Source organism: Ranitomeya variabilis, chromosome 7 (genome assembly GCF_051348905.1).
Source record: "Ranitomeya variabilis isolate aRanVar5 chromosome 7, aRanVar5.hap1, whole genome shotgun sequence".
Classification (NCBI taxonomy): domain Eukaryota; kingdom Metazoa; phylum Chordata; class Amphibia; order Anura; family Dendrobatidae; genus Ranitomeya; species Ranitomeya variabilis.
The window spans coordinates 96,625,909-96,648,906 of record NC_135238.1 but is presented as its reverse complement, the minus strand read 5'-3'; the positions used below and the strand labels follow the sequence as shown (position 1 = coordinate 96,648,906).

At 43.8% G+C, this 22,998-nt stretch overlaps 2 protein-coding genes across 3 annotated transcripts in view; both read right to left on the bottom strand.

Moving 5' to 3' along the window:
• Nucleotides 1–22,998, bottom strand: part of VPS16 (VPS16 core subunit of CORVET and HOPS complexes) — a 508,307-nt gene that overhangs the window by 192,475 nt on the left and 292,834 nt on the right. The window lies entirely within an intron of this gene.
• On the bottom strand, nt 17,890–19,090 carry LOC143785135 (chromobox protein homolog 5-like). Its single transcript, XM_077273812.1, has 2 exons — nt 18,831–19,090; nt 17,890–18,626 (listed from the first exon to the last, which is right to left on the bottom strand). The coding sequence occupies exons 1-2, from the start codon at nt 18,930–18,932 to the stop codon at nt 18,393–18,395; spliced, it is 336 nt and encodes a 111-aa protein (XP_077129927.1). The 5' UTR covers nt 18,933–19,090; the 3' UTR covers nt 17,890–18,392.

Sequence of the window (22,998 nt, the reverse complement as noted above, 5' to 3'; positions counted from 1 at the left end):
GAGCTCTCTGGGTGCAGTGGTGCTTCTGCTGTTCATTTTCCTGGTGCTTTTATTCTGCTGTGTAGTGCTTTGCAACAGAGAAAGCTAAGTGCTTATATCCTTGTCCCTTTCGTGTTTGTCACTATCCCCCGTGTCTTAATATCTGCAGTGGTGCGGCTAGTGCCCGTTGCTGGCCAGTGCACTAGCCAGGGCAGAGGTAGGTGACAGTTAGAGACAAGGTATCCTGACGGCGGTGGGGGGGAAGGACCCGCATAGGGAGTTAGGGGAGTGCAGGGACAGGCTCAAGTTTGAGCTCAGGTGGTGACCATTCCCTCATTCCCTATTGGTAGGGCCTTCCTCTCAGCTATACCATCCCCGTTGTATGTGTATTGTGCCGTTAGCTGACCAACCACCTGTAGGGTTGAGTCACACCGTGACAGGAGATCTTTGTAAGGAAAAAAGTAGCTGAAATAAAGGTGACCTGTCAGAGACAGGAGGCAGACAATGTACGGGGAATAGGAAGAGTGGCAGGATAACTACAAATGCATTGACCCACCCCTGAACTGTAATTTTTTCACAGTTTATAACAGGATAAACTATTAGAGATATTCTTATTAGCTATAGATTGAGCCATTTCATACACAGCAACAGCTTACCTCTAGTCATCATAGTCTATTCAGATTTTTTTACAACCAGAGAAATTACAAACAGTATACATAGCCTTAATCTTCTTTCTGTTCTATCTTTTCACCCTTTGTGTATTCTTTTTCACTCCCCTGTCACTGACAGGGACAATTAAGGCAGACAGGGTCAGCAGCCGACGAGTGGGGGCGCCAATGCGCAGGGTATAGGGTGCCAACCTCCGCTGTCAGGTAGGGGGAGACAGGCTGTATTTAGGGTCAGGCACCTCCCCCTAGGTGCGTCTAACTATTTTATGTAGTGCTGTTGGTGTTTATTCACTTTTTGTATTGATATTTTAAAGATTATTGAATAAAAATTGTTATTTTATAAATTTGTATATTAGAGTTCTGCGGTGATCCCACCCCTGAACTGGCGGCTCATATGCACACAATTTCAATGATGGGTTTCTCTAAAACGGCAAAACCAATTTCTACCAACAAGGTAAGGGTTTATTCTGCTTTAAAGCACCTTTATATATGTGCCATTAGTTTGCGGTATGAAATCCTGATAAAAGTTGATGAAGCGAACGTGTTAATAGTAAAACACATTGAACATTTGACTTGTGGGCTACAAGTCCATCATTAAAATTTTTCAATTTATGAATAATGATTATTTTGCTTATTGTATTATTGTTTATAACTAAATAATTCAAACATATTTGTTTATCCTTTCTAAAAACCACTTTTACATGGCAGCATTTTGGTCAGTATTTTGCATTAGTATTTTGTATGTCAAAAATAAAAATAAAAAAACGAAATGCTTCCAATATGCTTTGTACCTCATAGTTACTCATAGTATAGAAGCATACAAATAGCAAGGCCAAATACTGATCATGCCATATTACCACAACCCAAGTTTGTATGCCTCAACTCCAGGTACAGCTATTGTTTGCAATTTACCTTTAGAGTCCATATTATCAAAGATGTGAAATGTGCAGCAGGAATGCCCCACTATGTCAACTTGATGGCACTGCATATGTTAACAACTCATTCATCAAATCATCATTTGTGATGGGGTTGAGATTTGCAGACCACTGATTCACAGAATATATTGTGCTTGGAGACATAAAGAATCATGACAACATACTCCTTGCAACACTACAGTGGCATGTAAAGGTTTGGACACCCTTAGTCAAAATTACTGTTGTTGTGAACAGCTCAGCAAGTTGAAGATGAAATTATCTCTAAAAAGCCTAAAGTTAAAGATGACATGCATATATTGTCATTTTTACATTTTAAAATGACAAAAAGGAAAATGGGCTGATGCAAAAGTTTGGGTACCCTTGCAGATTTGTGTGCTCAGATCTTTCTGACCAAGGTTTCAGACCTTAAGTAATCTGTTAGGGCTATGGTTTGTTGACTATCATCGTAAAAAAACGATCCCAGCCTCCTCTACCATTGTGACAAAAAATGCAGCCATGAGTTCTTCTAAGCAGCTGACTAGCACTCTGAAAATTAAAATGGGGAGGCCCACAAAGCAGGAGAATGCTATAAGAAAATAGCAAAGTGTTTTCAAGTTGCCCTTTCCTCAGTTGAAATGTAATTAAGAAAAAACAGTTAACAGAAACAGTGGAGGTCAAGATAAGGTCTAGAAGACCAAGCAAAATATTTAGTGAGGATTTCATAGGATTGCTACAGGGGCAAATCAAAACCCCTTATTGACTGCAAAGGACCTCCAGAAAGATTTAGTAGACTATGCAATTGTGGTACATTGTTGTACTGTTCAGAGACACCTGATCAAATATGGCCTTCATGGAAGAGTCATCAGAAGTAAACCTCTCCAGCATCCTCACCATAAAATTCAGCGTCAGAAGTATGCAAAAGAACATCTGAACAAGCCTGATGTATTTTAGAAACAAGTTCTGTGGACTAATGAGATTAAAATAGAACTTTTTTGCCACAATGATCAAACGTATGTGTGGAGAAAAAAAGAGGGAAGACTGGATTCAATAAAATTTCAACACATTTTTGACGCAAATATACCACCTGTAAAAAAGCTGAGTTTGAAAAGAGGATACCTTCTATAAATGGATAATGAACCTAAACACACGTCAAAATCCATACTAGACTACCTCAAAAGCAGAAAGCTGAAGGTTTTACAATGGCCCTCACAGTCCCCCTGATCTGAACATCACTGAAGATCTGTGGCTACACAGCAGTGCATGCAAGATGACCCTGGAACCTCACAGAACTGGAAGAATTTTCCAAGGCAAAAATTGATGAAAATCCCTGAATCAAGAATTGAAAAACTCTTGGTTGGCCACAGAAAGCATTTACAAGCTGTGTTACTTGCAAAAATGGGTGTAACTAGGTAGTAACCCAAGCAGGGTGCCCAAACCATTTTCATTTTTTGTTACTTTTAAAATGTAAAAGATGAATATACAGTACAGACCAAAAGTTTGGACACACCTTCTCATTTAAAGATTTTTCTGTATTTTCAAGACTATGAAAATTGTACATTCACACTGAAGGCATCAAAACTATGAATCAACACGTGGAATTATATACTTAACAAAAAAGTGTGAAACAACTGAAAATATGTCTTATATTCTAGGTTCTTCAAAGTAGACACCTTTTGCTTTGACGACTGCTTTGCACACTCTTGGCATTCTCTTGATGAGCTTCAAGAGGTAGTCACCAGAAATGGGTTTCCCTTCACAGGTGTGCCCTGTCAGGGTTTTTTTTTTTTTTTTTTTTAAATCAGATAATTTTATTAACAATATTCAAATTGACAACTACACACAATTGTGTCAGCAAAGGAGAATAAACATGTTTACAAACATTTTGAAACAATCCCCCAGTTCCCCACCCTCCTTCCCTCCTCCCTTAAAACCTCTATAAACAAGAATAGGACAATAGCATACATTGCTTACATAATAAAACAACATCCCACTGGAATCAGTTCCTCTCCATCCATGGTTTCCAAAGTGTTTCAAAAGTTTTCATACTTTTCCTTTTTTCATAAATACCCTTTTCCATATTAATAACCATATCAGACTGTCTATAAAATTCCTGCAGAGTCGGCGGTACCTCACTCAACCAGTGCCTGGCAATTATCTTTCACGCAACATACAATAATCTAGCTATGGCCACTTTATGATGATTTGGAACTCTGATCTCTTCCACATATCCCAAAATATATAACAGGATCGCTTGTGATTGTACAGCCATACGATTTCCCAATTGCATCTCCCACCTCCAACCAATATGAATTCAATCTCGTACATTGCCATAACATGTGTAGAATCCCTGCCCCCTCGGACTGGCACCTAGGACACTCGGAAGTCTGTCTCAGCCCTGCCTTATATAGCCTATCTGGAGTTCTATATACTCTGTGAAGCACATATATTTTCGAAAGTCTACCCGGCTCACTTAATGATAATTGGGGAATATATTCCATGATATCCTCCCATTTATCCTCCTCTATCCTTCCCAACTCTTCCTCCCATTTCTCTTTTGCCTTAATAGGGAATCTATTAAGAAAGGTATATAACAAATCTCTATAAATATCCGAGACTACCCCTTTCGTTCCTCCCGTCGCACAGACATAGTCCACCAGAATGTCTCTATAAATTTCTATATCCATCGTTTTACTCTGCGCAAGATAGGCATGTCTCAACTGTCCACATTGAAACCTACAGGTCTCCTGCAACCCGTAACTCTCCTGCAGTGCCTCAAAGGATAAAAGTCCTTGTGCGTCCTGAATCTGAGCCACATATTGAATACCCAATGATGTCCAATTTTTGAATTCCCCCATTTCAATAAATTCAGGTAGTATTTCATTATGCCATATTGGGGAGAGAGTTGTTAAAAGTCCCACTTCTCTTGTCTTTTTAATTGCCTCCCATACTTTTTGAACCAGTATCAATGTAGGATAGGAAGTTCCAAACTTCCCAAATCCCCCTGCCTCCAATCCCTGAACCAATGGGTCCCTTCCCACCAACCAAACCAAAATCCACTGAACAGAACCCAGTCCATTCACCTCTCTCCAACCTTTCATCTGCTGACCCTGCGCTGCCAAAAAGTAGATCCAGGGATTCGGAAGGGCCAATCCCCCCCATCTTTAGGCCTCTGAAGCAATTCCAGCCTAATTCTTGGCTGTTTCTTCCCCCAAACAAGGTCTCGAAATATAGAGTTAATGGTATGAAACCACTTTTGGGGCAACCAAACAGGGGAATTATTCATTATACACAATAATTGGGGCATAAGAATAATTTGAATTAAGTTTATCCTTCCCACCACTGAGAGATATGACTTGCACCACGCCCCTATTTTCTGCCTAAACCTGTCCAACAATGGGGACAGATTCAGCTCGAAGTAGCTCGAGAGAGGAAAAGACACTTGAACACCTAAATATTTTAACTGCAAAACCACGGTCAGCTTACTACCTTTTCCTGATATCTGGATGACATCACCCCCTTTATCCACTATCAAGATATTTGACTTTGCCCAATTGATTTCAAGACCCGATATATCACCAAATGTCCTTAGAATATGCATCACACCCTCCAAGGCCTCTCCAGAATTTTCTAAAAAGAGTAACATGTCATCTGCATATAGGGCTATTTTCTCCTCTATCATGCCACACCGGAACCCCCTAACCGAAGTCGAGCTCCTAATTGTCTGTGCCAGGGGCTCCAGTGCCAACACAAATAGCAGCGGAGACAGCGGACACCCCTGCCTAGTCCCCCTATATAAACCAAAACTTCCAGACAACTCTCCATTAACTCTCACCCTAGCAGTCGGAGAAGAATACAATAATCTCACCCACGAGATAAAAGTCGGCCCGAAACCAAAAAATCTCAAAACCTCCCAAAGATAGCACCATTCAACACTATCAAACGCTTTACGCGCATCCAATGAGACTACAACTCTATTACCCTCGTTGTCCGACGGCAGCTGCAAGTTCAGGAATAATCTACATAAGTTTATCCTTTTTTGCATTTAGTATTTGGAGCAATTATCTATATTCTGGGTTACTACCATATACATTATTATCATTTGTCCTTAAATAGTGTTGTGCACACCTCAAAAGATACATATTTAGTCCCATTACCCATGAGAAAATATCTATGGGAAAAAGGAGGCTCAGGCACTAATATAACATAAAATACATTTTAATGCAAAATATAAATAAAAGACAAACATCATGAATATTCAGCAGGAAATATTCTCCTAAAACCATGTACGCTAAGAACAACTACTAGGCCGGACATAATAGAATGACACATAGTCCACAATAGATAGATGCACCAAAAAATGAGTTATACTAAAGTAAAGGCCCCGTCTCACTAAGCGATTTACCAACGATCACGACCAGCGATACGACCTGGCCGTGATCGTTGGTAAGTCGCTGTGTGGTCGCTGGGGAGCTGTCACACAGACAGCTCTCTCCAGCGACCAACGATCAGGGGAACGACTTCGGCATCGTTGAAACTGTCTTCAACGATGCCGAAGTCCCCCTGCAGCACCCGGGTAACCAGGGTAAACATCGGGTTACTAAGCGCAGGGCCGCGCTTAGTAACCCGATGTTTACCCTGGTTACCAAAAAAAAAAAACACTACATACTCGCCTTTCGGTGTCCAGGTCCCTTGCCGTCTGCTTCCTGCTCTGACTGAGATCCGGCCGTACAGTGAGAAGTGAGAGCAGCAGTGACGTCACCGCTGTGCTCTCACTTCTCACTGTACGGCAGTCAGTGAGAGCAGGAAGCAGACGGCAAGGGACCTGGACACCGAAAGGCGAGTATGTAGTGTTTGTTTTTTTTGGTAACCAGGGTAAACATCGGGTTACTAAGCGCGGCCCTGCGCTTAGTAACCCGATGTTTACCCTGGTTACCAGTGAAGACATCGCTGGATCGGTGTCACACACACCGATTCAGCGATGTCAGCGGGGCCTCAACGACCAAAAAAAGGTCCAGGCCATTCCGACACGACCAGCGATCTCGCAGCAGGGGCCTGATCGCTGGTACGTGTCACACATAGCGAGATCGCTATGGAGGTCGCTGTTGCGTCACAAAACTTGTGACTCAGCAGCGATCTCGCTAGCGATCTCGCTATGTGAGACGGGGCCTTTAGGTCTGTGCAAGGGATGTAAAGCCAATTACCTATAACCTAATAAACAAAGTCCTGTAAGGAATGTCATCAGTGCTTGTATAGCACAACAGGAAATAAGTGACCACAAATGTAAACCACAAGCTACAAGAATATTGCTGTCCTCTCAATTCTATATACGAACAAATGCACTGAAACAACATGGAAACTCATTTCCTATGTGTAGAGGCTGAAAAAAATGCCACAGTAAATATGCATGATAGTATAATAGTAGATGAAGATGTAAAAAATTAGCTCTATGGACTAAGCTTCATGTGAAGCCTGGAAAAGCATGTGGCATGCTGATGTGAAGTCAGCATCTAAAGCTAAAGTGCATAGTGTAACAATAAAGTGAACCGTGCCTAATGAAGTAAAAACTTACATAAATAAATGTCCGGACAACTAGAGTGTTCCACAGCGACCCCGACAGCGCCGTTTCGCCTGACTGGCTTCCTCAAATAGGGGGCGAGAGTCCCTATTTGAGGAAGCCAGTCAGGCGAAACGGCGCTGTCGGGGTCGCTGTGGAACACTCTAGTTGTCCGGACATTTATTTATGTAAGTTTTTACTTCATTAGGCACGGTTCACTTTATTGTTACACTATGCACTTTAGCTTTAGATGCTGACTTCACATCAGCATGCCACATGCTTTTCCAGGCTTCACATGAAGCTTAGTCCATAGAGCTAATTTTTTACATCTTCATCTACTATTATACTATCATGCATATTTACTGTGGCATTTTTTTCAGCCTCTACACATAGGAAATGAGTTTCCATGTTGTTTCAGTGCATTTGTTCGTATATAGAGTTGAGAGGACAGCAATATTCTTGTAGCTTGTGGCTTACATTTGTGGTCACTTATTTCCTGTTGTGCTATACAAGCACTGATGACATTCCTTACAGGACTTTGTTTATTAGGTTATAGGTAATTGGCTTTACATCCCTTGCACAGACCTTACTTTAGTATAACTCATTTTTTGGTGCATCTATCTATTGTGGACTATGTGTCATTCTATTATGTCCGGCCTAGTAGTTGTTCTTAGCGTACATGGTTTTAGGAGAATATTTCCTGCTGAATATTCATGATGTTTGTTTTTTATTTATATTTTGCATTAAAATTTATTTTATGTTATATTAGTGCCTGAGCCTCCTTTTTCCCATAGATATTTTCTCATGGGTAATGGGACTAAATACCATATACATTAGTATCTTTTCCCAGATTTTGTTGCTATGTACTCGGAATCCTGGCTAGTATTAACGGTTTCTGTGTGTTTCACAGTTTTTTCCGCTGTTACAATGGACTTTCGTGCACGTGACCGCACTTGGCGTGCACAACTTAATGAGGTATTCCACGACAGCACTGAAGGGGTCAGTGATGGGCCCACCAGGGAGTTACAGGAGGTCATCATACGGTTCAAGGATTTGTTGCGCAAAAGAACGCGTATTTGGTGGAACTATGAATTCCTTGACAAGTATATTCAAAAGGATCTCATTCCGAGGGGACTTCGGATTCAAGTCTTTTCCTATTGATGATGAGGAGTTCAGGGGTAAATGGGAAGACCTTACCAACACATGTTCCAAGGGGTTTATGGTTCTCCTTAAACAGATGAATCAGAAATCCCTGGACCTTATTGAGACCGAGATTGATGGGTTACAGGCCACACTACACAAGGATATGACAGGCGATGCCTTGAAGAAATTAAATGACGAGGTTGATGGGGAGCTTCAGAAATGGGCCAAAGAGATACAGGCCGTTAAATCAAAAAAATTCCAGCGTGATATACAAGATAAGCAACACACTAGAGTGTATAGGTGGCAGAACCCCCTTGGACAGTCTCGCACTAGGTCAAGGAATGGCTTTCAATCTGAGTCCAGATCTACTTCTACCCGTTCCAACAAATCCACCTGTGATGAGGATGGTATTTCTGTTTCTCAACCTGGTGGTCCTGCCACTTCCGTACCTGGCGACAGAAGAATGACTACAAGACAGCACAATAGGACCCAGCCATCTGGAGGGAGGGTTGCCCAGGTTGGTACACAGGGAAGTCTACAAGTGCTCAATCTTTCTACCCATACTCTCTCAGAGGACCAGCTATATGTCCTCAGCAGGGGTTTGACTTTTTCTCCCACAAATTCTTTTGATTATTTTTCAGCGTTAAAAGATCTCCATTTATTTTCCCGTAAACTTATCCTCAAGAAACTCCACTCTGGCAGAGATCCGTGTGTGGGGATGAGTGAATTAGAGAGGGAGACTCTTCGTGACTTGGAGGATTTGCTTGAGGAACAACAGACTTCTGATGTAAGTAAATGTCCTCCTTCTACCCGTCCCAGATCAACCAAGTTTCCCCCCTCGTCCCTGTCCCCGGCAATAGAAGTCTTCACCAAATTGGTTGGTGAGGACTTTAAGAAATTGTCAATACGGCGGACATATGACAATCTAACCTTTAGGCAGCGTCAAGCTATACAACAACTTAAGTCTATGAAGGACGTTGTCTTTAAACAAGCGGACAAGGGGGGGAATGTGGTGATCTGGCCGTGCGTTAAATATGAGCGGGAAGTTTTTCGACAGCTCAAAGATTCAAGCACTTACCTCAAGCTGTCCTCCAACCACACGGCTCCCTTTCTACAGGAATTGCAGAATATTTTAGTTGGGGCCGTCGATTAAAATGTTATTACCAAACAAGTGTTTGATGGTTTGTTGGTTAAGTCACCGAGAGTCCCAACTTTCTACTTACTGCCCAAGGTCCAAAAGGATGCCCTCAACCCCCCGGGGCGTCCTATCGTGTCTGGGATTGACGGCATATGTGACCCTGTGTGTCGTTTCATTGACTACTACCTTAAACCATTAGTAGAGACTTTGCCGTCATTTGTTAAAGACACGACGGACGTCCTGGCTAGGGTTGATGGCATCCTTGTGGACCAGGGCACAATTTTTGTTACGGCCGACGTCGAGAGCCTATATACATGCATAGACCACTCTCATGGTCTGGCGGCTGTCCGTCGCTTCCTGGGGGCCTCCGACCTGGGCGGCCCTTTGTGTGAGCTGATCCTCGAGCTGGTGGGATACATCCTCACCCACAATTTCTTTGTTTTCAAACACAATTTTTACCTTCAGAAGCGCGGCACAGCCATGGGCGCGGCGTGTGCGCCCTCGTATGCCAACCTCTTCCTTGGCTCCTGGGAGAGGGAGGTGTTTGGCGACGGGGGCTCACCGCTTGCTGCCCATGTGCTGTGCTGGCATCGTTATATCGATGACATTCTGTTTTTGTGGGGGGGTCTGCCCGCCAGCTCGAGGAGTTTATGATGAGCCTTAATGATAATCCGTTCAATATACGGCTTACATATAATTTCAGCGAGGCTGCGGTCGATTTCTTGGATGTCCGTCTGGAGGTGGATCCGGATCGGCGCATCCAGACGGATGTATACAGGAAGCCGACCGCTGTCAATTCTTTACTACACGCTTCTTCTGCTCACTATTCGGCCACCATTAGGGCCGTCCCGGTCGGACAGTTCCTCAGGGTGCGGCGGATTTGCTCCACCGAGGCCCGCTTTGAGTTACAGGCCGCAGACCTAAAGCACAGATTTGTGGCCCGCGGGTACAGCCATTAGGTCCATAAAAGCTGGATACGATCGGGCACATAACACACCGCGTAGTGATCCATTGCACCCGAATGCCAGACGTCGCAGTGTAGGTGGGGATGAGCGTATTAGATTAATTTCCACCTACAATCATGAATGGGAGAGTATGCGGTCTATCTTGAAAAAGCATTGGCCTGTTCTTCAGGCTGAGCCTTCCCTGTGTGCTGCCCTGGGATCCTTCCCCCTCATGACCCCCAGAAGAGGCACTAATCTAAGCAACATACTGGTGAGGAGTCACTACATCCCAGCCCCAGAAAACAATTTTTTTTGGTACCGGGGACCCTCGTTTGGGATGTGTTCCATGCGGGCACTGTCTTGCCTGCGCCAGTGTCCTGCGCTGCTCTGATTTTACCTCCAGCGATGGTTCTAGAACATTTCAGATTAGACAGCGTATATCCTGCGGCACCACTAATGTCATATATTATGCAACCTGTCCGTGCCCCAGGATATACGTTGGTCTTACTACTCGCGAACTGAGAGTCCGCGTGCGGGAGCATGTGCAGGACAATGGCGCGGCCAGGACGGTGTCCACTTTGGCGGATCTCAAAACAATCCCCCGTCACTTTAAGGTATACCATAACTGTAACGAGAAATTGCTTAAGGTGCGGGGGATTGATGTGCTCCATCTGGGGGTTAGAGGTGGGGATAATAAAAAGAGATTAGCACAGATTGAAACTAGGTGGATCGTTACGCTTGATACTGTGACCCCTAAAGGTCTTAACGAATCCCTTAGTTTCGCCCCCTACCTCTAGCTTATTTAGCCTCCTTTTCTTAGTGGTGGGCTCCATCTTTATATTCTGTTATGTTCCAGTAGGGTCTCTTCGGTGGTTTTTGGTTTTATCTTATTTTTAATTTGTTCTTAATCCTTTTTTCTTTTTTAGCATCAGTAGTCACTTCAATGTGAGCCCTGCTCTTTGGTCCTCCTTTCCCTTGGTCGTGTTACTTACCTACTTTACAGCCACCATCGTTATCCGAGTCCGCTGTTTGTGTGGATGAATTCTTTTAAAGGACAATGAACATCAAGCGCCTTCCCAAAAGCTTATGAAGTGATCTGTGTTACACGTCATGTGATTCCGGTTCTATGATGGACTACATTATGAATTGTTATTTTTATTTTTTATCTTGTATACCGGGATACAAACTATCACTGATGTTTGTATATTCTGCCAGCATAGTCGTATTCATTTTTGGGTTGAAGCGCCTGTGTTATGCTTGTTATTTTGTCTTACCATTCTTTTTTTCTTTTCTTTCCACCATATAACATTTTGGTACGCCCCCTTGTGGCCGTGCGCATCGCCCTGCGTGCGTGCGGCTCTGACATGTGGGCTGGCGCCCTCTGTGCCATGTGCGCAGGTCCCGGGCTTCTCCTGGCCTCCGTACTCGACTGGGCGCCGGTTCCTCCTGTCGGGCTTCCCCACTGCAGTGCGCATGCGCCGACAGCGCTACTGGGATTGGCGGTTTTCGGACATGTGACCGAGGTCAGGGGGGGTTATAGACAGGTCCTGCTCCATCAGTTCACATATCCCCTTGAGGAAGCGGCGTGTTTACGCTGCGAAACGCGCGTCGGGGTACATCCACCGGTGGGACCCCTTCATCTCTCTTCCCCCTCTGCAAGGGTAAGCATATAGCTTAGGTTCCGTCGTCACATGGGTTATCTTAGATGTTTTTGTGCACTTGCTTTATACCTTTTGCTGGCCTTGGTATACCTGTGACTATTTTCCCCATGCAGTGACTTGCTGGTATATGGCGGTTATCATATATAGCGGCACCATGATTCTTTTCCATACTTTGTAGGGGTGGTGATATGTTGGGTTTTGACTATTTCTTTCCCCTTTTCATGCTATGCTGTGGTATACGATGTGACTATTACCGATGTCCTAATTTTTATATTTTTGTATTAATAAAGATTGTTTTTTATATTGGTACGATATGCTCCTGGTTCTCCTTTCTTTTTTGCATAAGTTTATCGCTGTAGACTTATTTGGCATAAAACCAGATTGATCAGGATGGACCAGATTCTGGACCACACTTGCCGAACGGTTAGCCACTACTTTAGCCAAAATCTTAACATCCGCCGTCAGCAACAAAATTGGCCTATAGGATTCCGCCAATTCCGGGTCCTTACCTTCCTTTAAAATAACTACAACTGTCGCCTCTCTCATGGACGCCGGCAGCTCTCCCTCCCGTAGCACCTCATCAAAAACTATCTTTAATTTAGCCACTGAAACATCCAATAAATTCTTTTATATCTCAACCGGGAGTCCATCAGCTCCAGGGGCCTTATTGTTAGTCATTGACATGACAGCAAGTCTAATCTCCTCTTCCGTTATAGGTTCATCCAACCTCCTCCTATCATAGTCCCCTATTCTGGGAAGTTTCGCCTCACCAAGGAAGTTTTCAACATCCCCCAATGTGGCCCTCAACCCAGATGAATACAACTATTCATAAAAACTTCTAAACTCACCCAAAATATCCACTACATCTGTCAACACAGTCCCTTCATCTGTCCTTCGTTTGTACACATACGATGATTCATTCTGTGCCGCCGTTACCACCGAGAGCAAGTGCCCCACTCTTTCTCCTTCCTCAAAAAAACTGTAAATTCTGAAAAGCTCTTCTTCTCTTCGCTTTTTTCATATACAAATTATAAACAACTTCCTGGGCTTCCCTTAGTCTACACTGAGATATCTCTGATGGGTCCGACACCATATCCCCTTTCTGCTCTTTCTAATTTCTCTATGATCTCTTTATCTTCCATACTAGTCTTGGATTTACATCTAGAAATCTCCCTAAAAAGAAGGTCCCTCAGAAAAGCTTTCATTGCGTCCCAAGCTACCCGCTTATCAGCGATATCTTCATTAAACGGCCAGTACTCTGTGATCTCCTTCTTAATGTTATCCATATTAATATGTTCAAGCCACAGGGGGTGAAATTTCCACCCACCTCCCGGTCCAATCCTCCCAACTGTCCGTCTAATAAAGAGCTCTATAGGCTTGTGGTCCGTAATCACTCTCGGGAGATATTGTATCCCACAGAACATGCGCGTCATTAAATCATTTCCTAGTGCTAAGTCAATCCTGGAAAGGGAACCGTGGGTTGCAGAATAACAGGAGTAACAGACTACATTCTCATTCCTCACTCTCCAGAGGTCCGCCATCCCCAATTCTGTCATATAATTCCCAAACGTCGACAGTTTTTTAGTGCCTTTGCTTAAACCTTTCTTATATCTGTCCCACCCTTCATCCATCACATTAATGACATCCCCAGTAATTAACATTGGTAATCCCATACCCAGTTTATACAATTCAAATATTTCTTGTACCTTTTTCCCAGAATATGGGGGTGGGAAGTAAACAGCCGCTAGACATAATGGTTGTCCATAAATTTAGCAGAATAACAGAACATATTGCCCATCTCTATCTACATGGCTATCAATTTCTTCAAAAGGCGTGGAACACCCCAATCAGCACCAAGACCCCCCTAGCATATGAAGAATACGTAGAGTGATAAGACCTCCCTATCCACCTCCTTTTTATCACTTCTACCTTTTCTGCAAGTAAATGTGTCTCTCTTGGAGACAAATGACATCCGGGCCCCGTTTTCTCACATATTCCAAAACTGCCGTTCTCCAAGCTCCCATCGTCAGTCCTCCTATATTCCAACTAACAACTTTAATTGTGTCTCCCATCATGAAACCGCACAAATACAAATTCCTGACCACTTGAAATAGGATGTTGTTCTCAGCAAACTATAAGTCCCAATTTCCAGCAATAGATCTCACCCCTCCCCTCCCTCCCAAAATTCATTAACACAATAACCCATAACTAATCCACTGTTGTCTTTCACCTTATCAGAGAGTAGGTAGTCTAGCGTCTAGCTACCCTTCCCTCAGTACCTGTACAGTCATGGACAAAAATTTTGAGAATGAGACAAATATAAATTTTTCCAAAGTCTACTGCTTAATTTTTTCTAATGGCAATTTGCATATACTCCTGAATGTCAGAGTGATCAGCTTAACAGCAATTACTGTACTTGCAAAGTCAATATTTGCCCAGAAAATGAACTTTAACCCCCAAAACACATTTCAACATCATTGCAGTACTGCCTTAAAAGGAGCAGCTAACATCGTTTTAGTGATTGATCCATTAACACAGGTGTGGGTGTTGATGAGGACAGGGCTGGAGATCAATCAGTCATGATTAAGTAAGAATGACATCACTGGACACTTTAAAAGGAGGCTGGTGCTTGGTATTATTGTTTCTCTTCAGTTAACCATGGTTATCTCTAAAGAATCACATGCAGCCATCATTGCACTGCACAAAAATGGCCTAACAGGGAAGAGTATCGCAGCTACAAAGATTGCACCTCAGTCAACAATCTATCGCATCATCAAGAACTTCAAGGAGAGAGCTTCCATTGTTGTCAAAAAGGCTTCAGGGCGCCCAAGAAAGACCAGCAAGCGCCAGGACCGTATCTTAAAACTGTTTCAGCTGCGGGATCGGACTACCAGCAGTGCCGAGCTTGCTCAGGAATGGCAGCAGGCTGGTCTGAGTGCTTCTGCACGCACTGTGAGGCGGAGACTCTTTGAGCAAGGCCTGGTTTCAAGGAGGGCAGCAAAGAAGCCACTTCTCTCCAGAAAAAACATCGGGGACCGACTGATATTCTGCAAAAGGTACAGGGAGTGGACTGCTGAGGACTGGGGCAAAGTCATTTTTTCTGATGAATCCCCTTTTCGATTGTTTGGGACATCTGGAAAACAGCTTATTCGGAGAAGAAGAGGTGAGCGCTACCACCAGTCTTGTCTCAAGCCAACTGTAAAGCATCCTGAAACCATTCATGTGTGGGGTTGCTTCTCAGCCAAGGGAATCGGCTCACTCACAGTGTTGCCTAAAAACACAGCCATGAATAAAGAATGGTACCAGAATGTCCTCCAAGAGCAACTTCTCCCAACCGTCCAAGAGCAGTTTGGCGCCCAACATTGCCTTTTCCAGCATGATGGAGCACCTAGCCATAAAGCAAAGGTGATAACTAAATGGCTCATGGAACAAAACAGAGATTTTGGGTCCATGGCCTGGAAACTCCCCAAGATCTTAATCCCATTGAGAACTTGTGGTCAATCATCAAGAGACGGGTGGACAAACAAAAACCAACAAATTCTGGCAAAATGCAAGCATTGATTATGCAAGAATGGACTGCTATCAGTCAGGATTTGGTCCAGAAGTTGATTGAGAGCATGCCAGGGAGAATTGCAGAGGTCTTGAAGAAGAAGGGTCAACACTGCAAATATTGACTTGCTGCATTAACTCATTCTGTCAATATAACCTATTGGTTCTCATAATATGATTGCAATTATATTTCTGTATGTGATATAAACATCAGACAAACACTAATAAAAAACAGAGGGCCGCAGATCATGTGAAAATATAATTTTGGTGTCATTCTCAAAACTTTTGGCCATGACTGTAATCCGCTGTAACTAGAACACCTCCCTAACCCCTCCGCATGTAAAACAACATTATGACAATAAGTCTTCTGAGAACAGCAATAAACTATTAAACCAAAGTCCGGAGGTAACAATAAGGCAGCATCATCTTCATCTCCAGAATCTTCCTTTCACTTCCCTCCTTCTTTGTTAGCTGTGAGCTTCTGCTTATTTAAGTCCAGCCACTTAGTAGCTTCTTCTGGTGTTGGAAAAAAACAGAACTGCCCACAGGGCTACAACCCGTAATTTCGCCGAGTAGAGAGTAGAATAAATCAATTTCAAGTCTCTCAATCTCCTTTTAACTGCTCCATAACTCATCCTGTTTTTGCACCTCAGCCCAGTAGTCAGGGTAAATAGAGATCTTCTGGCCATTAATGCACATGTCCTCAGCTGCACGAGCACTCCTCAATATGGCATCTCTGTCCCTATAGTTCAGGATCCTAGCAAGGATAGTACGAGGGGGGACACCGGCGGGAGAGGTTTCATAGGAAAGCGGTGTGCCCTTTCCACCGCAAATAACTTAAGACAGGTTATTATCAGTGCCAATCTTGTCCTGGAGCCATTTTTCAATAAATTTTGTAGGGTCATTTCCTTAAGTCTTCTCAGAGATACCCACTAGTCTCACATTATTCCTCCGTGAGCGATTCTCCAGATCATCATTCTTATTAATCAAAGCAGCACATTTTTGCAGACACTGAGTGTGGGACCTTTGCAATTTAGAGAGTTGATCCTCCAGCACACTTACTATCTCCTCCACCTCACCCACTCTCTTATCCATTTTAGTCATGTCTGTCTTTATTGTATTTACTTCTGCTATATTCCCATCCGCTCTGTGAGTGAGTGTTATCACAGTTTTGCATGATCTGATCAGATCATAAAAGTCAAGCAAAGTGGGTTCCCCTGTTATAAGCCCCTCCACAGCTTCTTGCTCCACACCATAATTTTCCAGCCTTCCTTCCTCCCCCTCTGGCCCCCCTGTAACGTGTCATCCTCTGAAACGTCTCCTTGCACTTTCATTTTCTCTCCAGCCTGTTCATCCTCCTCTTCAGCTGTCTCCTTCCCTGCTCCGTCCACCCAGGCATACTTCTCAAGCTTAGCAGCCACTTTTAGCCTCTTTGAGTATGAGGCATTTGCAGCGTCTGCTCTATCAGCTGCCTCAACACTGTCTGTGCCATCTTGGCTCCGGGTCACTGCTCCAGCATTGGCATCCTGCTGCCTTTTCCGGACCATATCTGCAGCTCTCCACAGCACCACATGTCGGGGCTGACCTCCTGTAACCTCACTCAGCCACACAACGCGTTATCAGCTCCCAGAGAGACCTTATCTTCAGGATAAATGTAGGGCCACAGTGGAGGAGCTCGAGAAGCCGACCGCACACATCAGGTGCTAGGCCACGCCCCTTCCTGTCAGGTTTAATAAGTGGGATTTCTTCCCTTATAAATGGGGTTGGGACCATCAGTTGTGTTGTGCAGGAGTCTGGTGGATACACAGCTGATAGTCCTACTGAATAGACTGTTAGAATTTGTATTATGGCAAGAAAAAAGCAGCTAAGTAAAGAAAAACGAGTGGCCATCATTACTTTAAGAAATGAAGGTCAGTCAGTCTGAAAAATTGGGAAAACTTTGAAAGTGTCCCCAAGTGCAGTTGCAAAAACATCAAACGCTACAAAGAAACAGGCTCACATGAGGACCGCCCCAGGAAAGGAAGATCAAGAGTCACCTCTGCTTCTGAGAATAAGTTTATCCAAGTCACCAGCCTCAGAAATCACAGGTTAACAGCAGCTCAGATTAGAGACCAGGTCAATGCCACACAGAGTTCTAGCAGCAGACACATGTAATAATTATAGGGGATAACTCAGGAGACTCTTTGCATGGAACAAGACAACTACAGGACACAGTTTTATAAGTGGTAAAGTCTATATTATCACACGGTGATTCAAACAGGTGCAGAGAGAAACTCAAGTCCACAACACTTGGTGTAAATATAAAATGCAGCTTAACAGTCTATAGGAAACTTCAGAGGAAAATGCAATCAAGCAGAAAGTCTATGAAGCACAATTATTTTTGAGGATACTTGACACGAATAAGTCCTTGGTAGCCCAAACACAGATAGATATGCTTATAAGGCAGTTCAAATAATAACTTAGCACAACCAGGGAGGCCTGGGTAAAAGTCTCAGGTTTAAGCAGAGCAGCAACAGCTTACATGTCCAGCAAATGCAGATGAAAACAAACACAAGCAACCAGATGGAGGATTACTGGAAACTGATGTATGCAGCAGAAACTCAGAGCTGAGTAGCAGGATCTCCACACAGGTTCACAGGAGCAGGTGCAGAGCCAGGGAGTCGTCAGGAGCTGGATGCAAGGCAGAATACTCAAGCACAGACTAAAGGCTGGGGTGGAGTTATATAGCAGGAAGACACAGTGCACATGAGACCAAAGACGCCATCTTGGAAAAAGGCAGTAATGCACAAAAGGTAATCAAAATGTTCAGAGTCCTGACATTATTCCCTCCTTAGAAGCGGCCTCAGGACGATCCTGGACCTGGTTTCTCAGGGAATCTTTGATGAAAACGAGAGATCTTCTGTTGGGCATTGATGTTTTCCACAGGTTCCCAAGAGTCTTCCTCAGGGGGATATCCCTGCCATCTTATAAAATATTGGAGCCGATTCCTGCAAATCCTGGAATCAATAATTTCCTCCACCACAAATTGTTCTTGCCCATCAATCACCACAGGCTGCGGAGGTGGCACAACACGTCCCTGGAAGGTATTAGGAGATACAGGCTTTAGTGAAGATACATTAAAAACTCGGTGTACCTTCATAGTCCTAAGCAGCTTCAGACTGCAGGCCACAGAGCTCACAATACCGTTGATCTTGAAAGGGCCAATGAATTTCTGTCCAAGTTTTTGTGAAGGAACGTTTAACTTCAGATTCTTAGTTGATAACCACACGGAATCTCCTACCTTGAACATGGGTGCAGGTTTACGGAATCTATCAGCCGATCTCTTATAACGTTCTTGAGCCGTGGTCAGGGATTCCTTCAGAACCTCCAGATTTTGCCTCATCGCAGTCAGCCTTTCCTCAACTGCTGGAACCGGAGAATTAATCGGAGACCTAGGTAAGATACATGGATGATAACCCAGATTGGCAAAGAAAGGAGTGAACTTAGTGGAGGCGCTCTGAGATTTGTTGTATGAAAATTCGGCTAACGGCAGTAACTCCAACCAATCATCTTGGAGATGGCTAACATAGCATCTTAGATATTGTTCCAGCGTCTGGTTGGTACGCTCAGTCTGACCATTTGTCTGGGGATGGTAAGCGGAAGAGAGACAGACATTAATTTTGAGTGCAGAGCAAAACCCCTTCCAGAATCTTGAAGTGAACTCTACTCCACGGTCAGAGATTATCTCATCTGGGACACCATGCAGTCAGAAGACATTCTGAATAACCAAGTTCACTGTATCCTTAGCTGAGGGGAGGCCGGTGCATGGAACAAAATGAGCGGCATTAGTCAGGTGATCAACTACCACCATGATCATATTCATGCCCCCCAATGTAGGCAGCTCCACAATTAAGTCCATTGATATAGACCCCCAAGGTCAGGACGAAACAGGTAATGGTTGCAGGAGACCCATAGGTGCCACACGAGGAGTCTTGTAACGAGCACATACCTCGCAAGAGAGAACATAGTCCTTAGTATCCTTCAGGCAAGTTGGCCACCAGAAAAATCGGCTTAGGAACTCTTGTGTCTTCTGTACCCCCCTGTGACCAGCCAACTTGGAGTCATGTACCAACTTAAGGATCTGCAGACGGACGGCCTCAGGGACGTAGATACGCCGATCTCTGAACCACATGCCACCCTTAAAGACAAGATTAATATCAACAGGTGGGTTGGCCAGAAATACATCACCGTCATAAGCCTCCCTGCACTTCTTCCACAAGTCCTGATCGTGAATAACTCCGATGAAATTGGCATCAGATAGAATGGTCTTGGACGGGGCTCCAGGTACGGAATCCGCAGCATGGATTCGGGATAAAGCATCAGCCTTCCCATTACGAGAACCTGGACGGTACGAGATAAAATTAAATTGATTTAAAAATAAATTCCAACGAGCCTGACGAGGAGAAAGACATCTAGCGGATCTGAGGAACTCTAAATTGCGATGGTCAGTTAGCACTACGATCTGTTGTGCAGCTCCTTGCAGATGATGCCTCCATTCCTTGAAAGCCGCAATAATAGCCAGCAATTCCTTGTCTCCCACATCGTCATTCTTCTCTGCTGAGGTTAGTCTACGGGAAAAGGAAGCAAAAGGATGTAGCAGACCCTTCTCTCCAGTTCTTTGGGAGAGAATAGCCCCCAATGCATTATCAGAAGCGTCCACCTCCACAATGAAAGAAAGTGTTGGATCTGGGTGTATCAACAGCGGTGCTGAAGTGAAACAGATCTTAAGCTGATCAAAAGCTTCCTGAGCCTGTGATTACCACTTAAAGGGCTTTTCCTTCTTTGTCAAGGAAGTAATGGGACGGACAATATCAGAAAAAATTCGAATAAAACGTCTGTAGAAGTTTACAAAAACAATAAAACGTTGCACCTCCTTAAAGTTCTTGGGTACCGGCCAGTCAAGGATAGCCTGAATCTTACCAGATTCCATGTTCAGCCCCAGGGGAGAGATGATATAACCTAAGAACTGTATCTCAGAACGATGGAACTCGCATTTCTCCGGCTTGATATACAGATGGTTCTCTTTCAGACGTCTTAAAACAGCTTTGACATGTTCTTCATGTTCCTGTAGAGAGTCAGAAAAGATTAGAATATCGTCCAAATAGATCACCACAAACTGGTCAAACAAATCTCTGAAACTGTCATTAGCAAGGTGTTGAAACGTTGCAGGGGCATTACAAAGCCCGAAGGGCATCACGAGATATTCAAAGTGTCCATACCGACATCGGAATGCTGTCTTCCACTCATCCCCTGGACAAATAAGCACCAAATTATAAGCTCCACAAAGATCCAGTTTAGAGAACACCTTAGCATGGCGGACTCTTTCCAGTAATTCGGGAATCAGAGGCAAAGGGTAACGATTCCGTACGGTTACCTTATTGAGCTCTCAATAGTCCACACAGGGTCTCAGGGACCCATCATTCTTCTTTACAAAAAATATAGATGCCCCTGCTGGTGAGGAAGAAGGACGTATTAAGCCTTTGGCCAGATTTTCATTAATATACTCCTTTAAGGCTTGAAGCTCAGGTGCCGCCAAAGGATATACGTTACCAAAAGGAATAGCTGCCCCAGGAAGCAACTCAATGGGACAGTCATAATGCTTGTGTGGAGGAAGCTGATCTGCATTCTTCTTGTCACAGATGTCAGAGAACTCTTTAAATGCTGAAGGTAAAGTAAATACCTGTACAGGTGGTTCCGTAGCTGTGGACTCGGGGACAGCTTCAGTTAATGCGGAGTTGCTCCTTGTTGAAAAGATAATCTCCTTGGTCTCCCAGTTGATAGTTGGATTCTGAGAACGCAGCCAAGGGATGTCTAAAATCACAGGAAAATGAGGAGAAGAAATTAACAAGAAAGAGAGTTGCTCTTGATGATTAGGCTCCAACAAAATCTCAAGGGGTGCGGTCTCCTGATCCGCAGGCCCGGAGATTAAAGGTGACCCATCCACTGTTTCCATGGTAATTGGAGAGGCTCTTTGCTGAAGTTCAATACCATGTTCCTTGGCAAATGCGATATCCATAAAATTGCCACCTGCACCAGAGTCAATCATAGCTGCACTGGAAATCCACTGTCCTGTACACAGGATCTTAATTGGGAGAGAACAGTGAGAGTTCTTTTCATTTAGCTCCTTGGCTGGTGAAGTCATAGAAAGTGAATGGAATACAGCGTTTAAAGGCAGGCTACATTCAGAGATGTCAGATTCATCATCATAGTTGTCATACTCCCCTACTGCTGCTAGCACCTTGTTAGGCCGCTTGGGACACTTGGGACAGTTGATTAGAAAGTGGTCAGACTGGCCGCAGTAGAAACATAGACTTTCTCGAAGGCGATGCTCCCGGAGCTCATTACTCTCGTGCCTCTGAACAGAATCAATTTGCATGGGCACCTCCTCTACCTCTCGAGATGTTTTACCTGCAGGCTCTTTGGAAGGAAGGGAAAAGTTAGAAATACGGTTATGTGCAGCAAACTTCTGCTGCCTACGCTCAGTAAGGCGAATGTCAATGCGCACACAATGCTGTATAAATGTTTCTAGCTCTTGTGGTGATTCAGAGCGAGCTAATTCATCCTTTACAATGCTAGACAGACCCCTTTTAAAAATAGGTAATTGTGCATAACTGTCCCAATTAGTATCTAACGCTAATCTCCTGAATTCATAGTTACATAGTTACATAGTTATTAAGGTTGAAGGAAGACTGTAAGTCCATCTAGTTCAACCCATAGCCTAACCTAACATGCCCTAACATGTTGATCCAGGGGAAGGCAAAAAAAACCCCATGTGGCAAAGAGTAACTCCACCATGGGGAAAAAAATTCCTTCCCGACTCCACATACGGCAATCAGACTAGTTCCCTGGATCAACGCCTTATCAAGGAATCTAGTGTATATACCCTGTAACATTATACTTTTCCAGAAAGGTATCCAGTCCCCTCTTAAATTTAATTAATGAATCACTCATTACAACATCATACGGCAGAGAGTTCCATAGTCTCACTGCTCTTACAGTAAAGAATCCGCGTCTGTTATTATGCTTAAACCTTCTTTCCTCCAGACGTAGAGGATGCCCCCTTGTCCCTGTCTCAGGTCTATGATTAAAAAGATCATCAGAAAGGTCTTTGTACTGTCCCCTCATATATTTATACATTAACATAAGATCACCCCTTAGTCTTCGTTTTTCCAAACTAAATAGCCCCAAGTGTAATAACCTATCTTGGTATTGCAGACCCCTCAGTCCTCTAATAACCTTGGTCGCTCTTCTCTGCACCCGCTCCAGTTCAGCTATGTCTTTCTTATACACCGGAGACCAGAACTGTGCACAGTATTCTAAGTGTGGTCGCACTAGTGACTTGTATAGAGGTAAAATTATGTTCTCCTCATGAGCATCTATGCCTCTTTTAATACATCCCATTATTTTAT

Excerpts from the sequence above, each read along its gene's own strand:
- LOC143785135 (XM_077273812.1), bottom strand. The coding sequence starts at position 18,932 with ATGAGGCAAAATCTGGAGGTTCTGAAGGAATCCCTGACCACGGCTCAA. Across the intron at positions 18,627-18,830 it reads AACCTGCACCCATGTTCAAG|GGACGTGTTGTGCCACCTCC; the intron begins GTAGGAGATTCC and ends AATACCTTCCAG.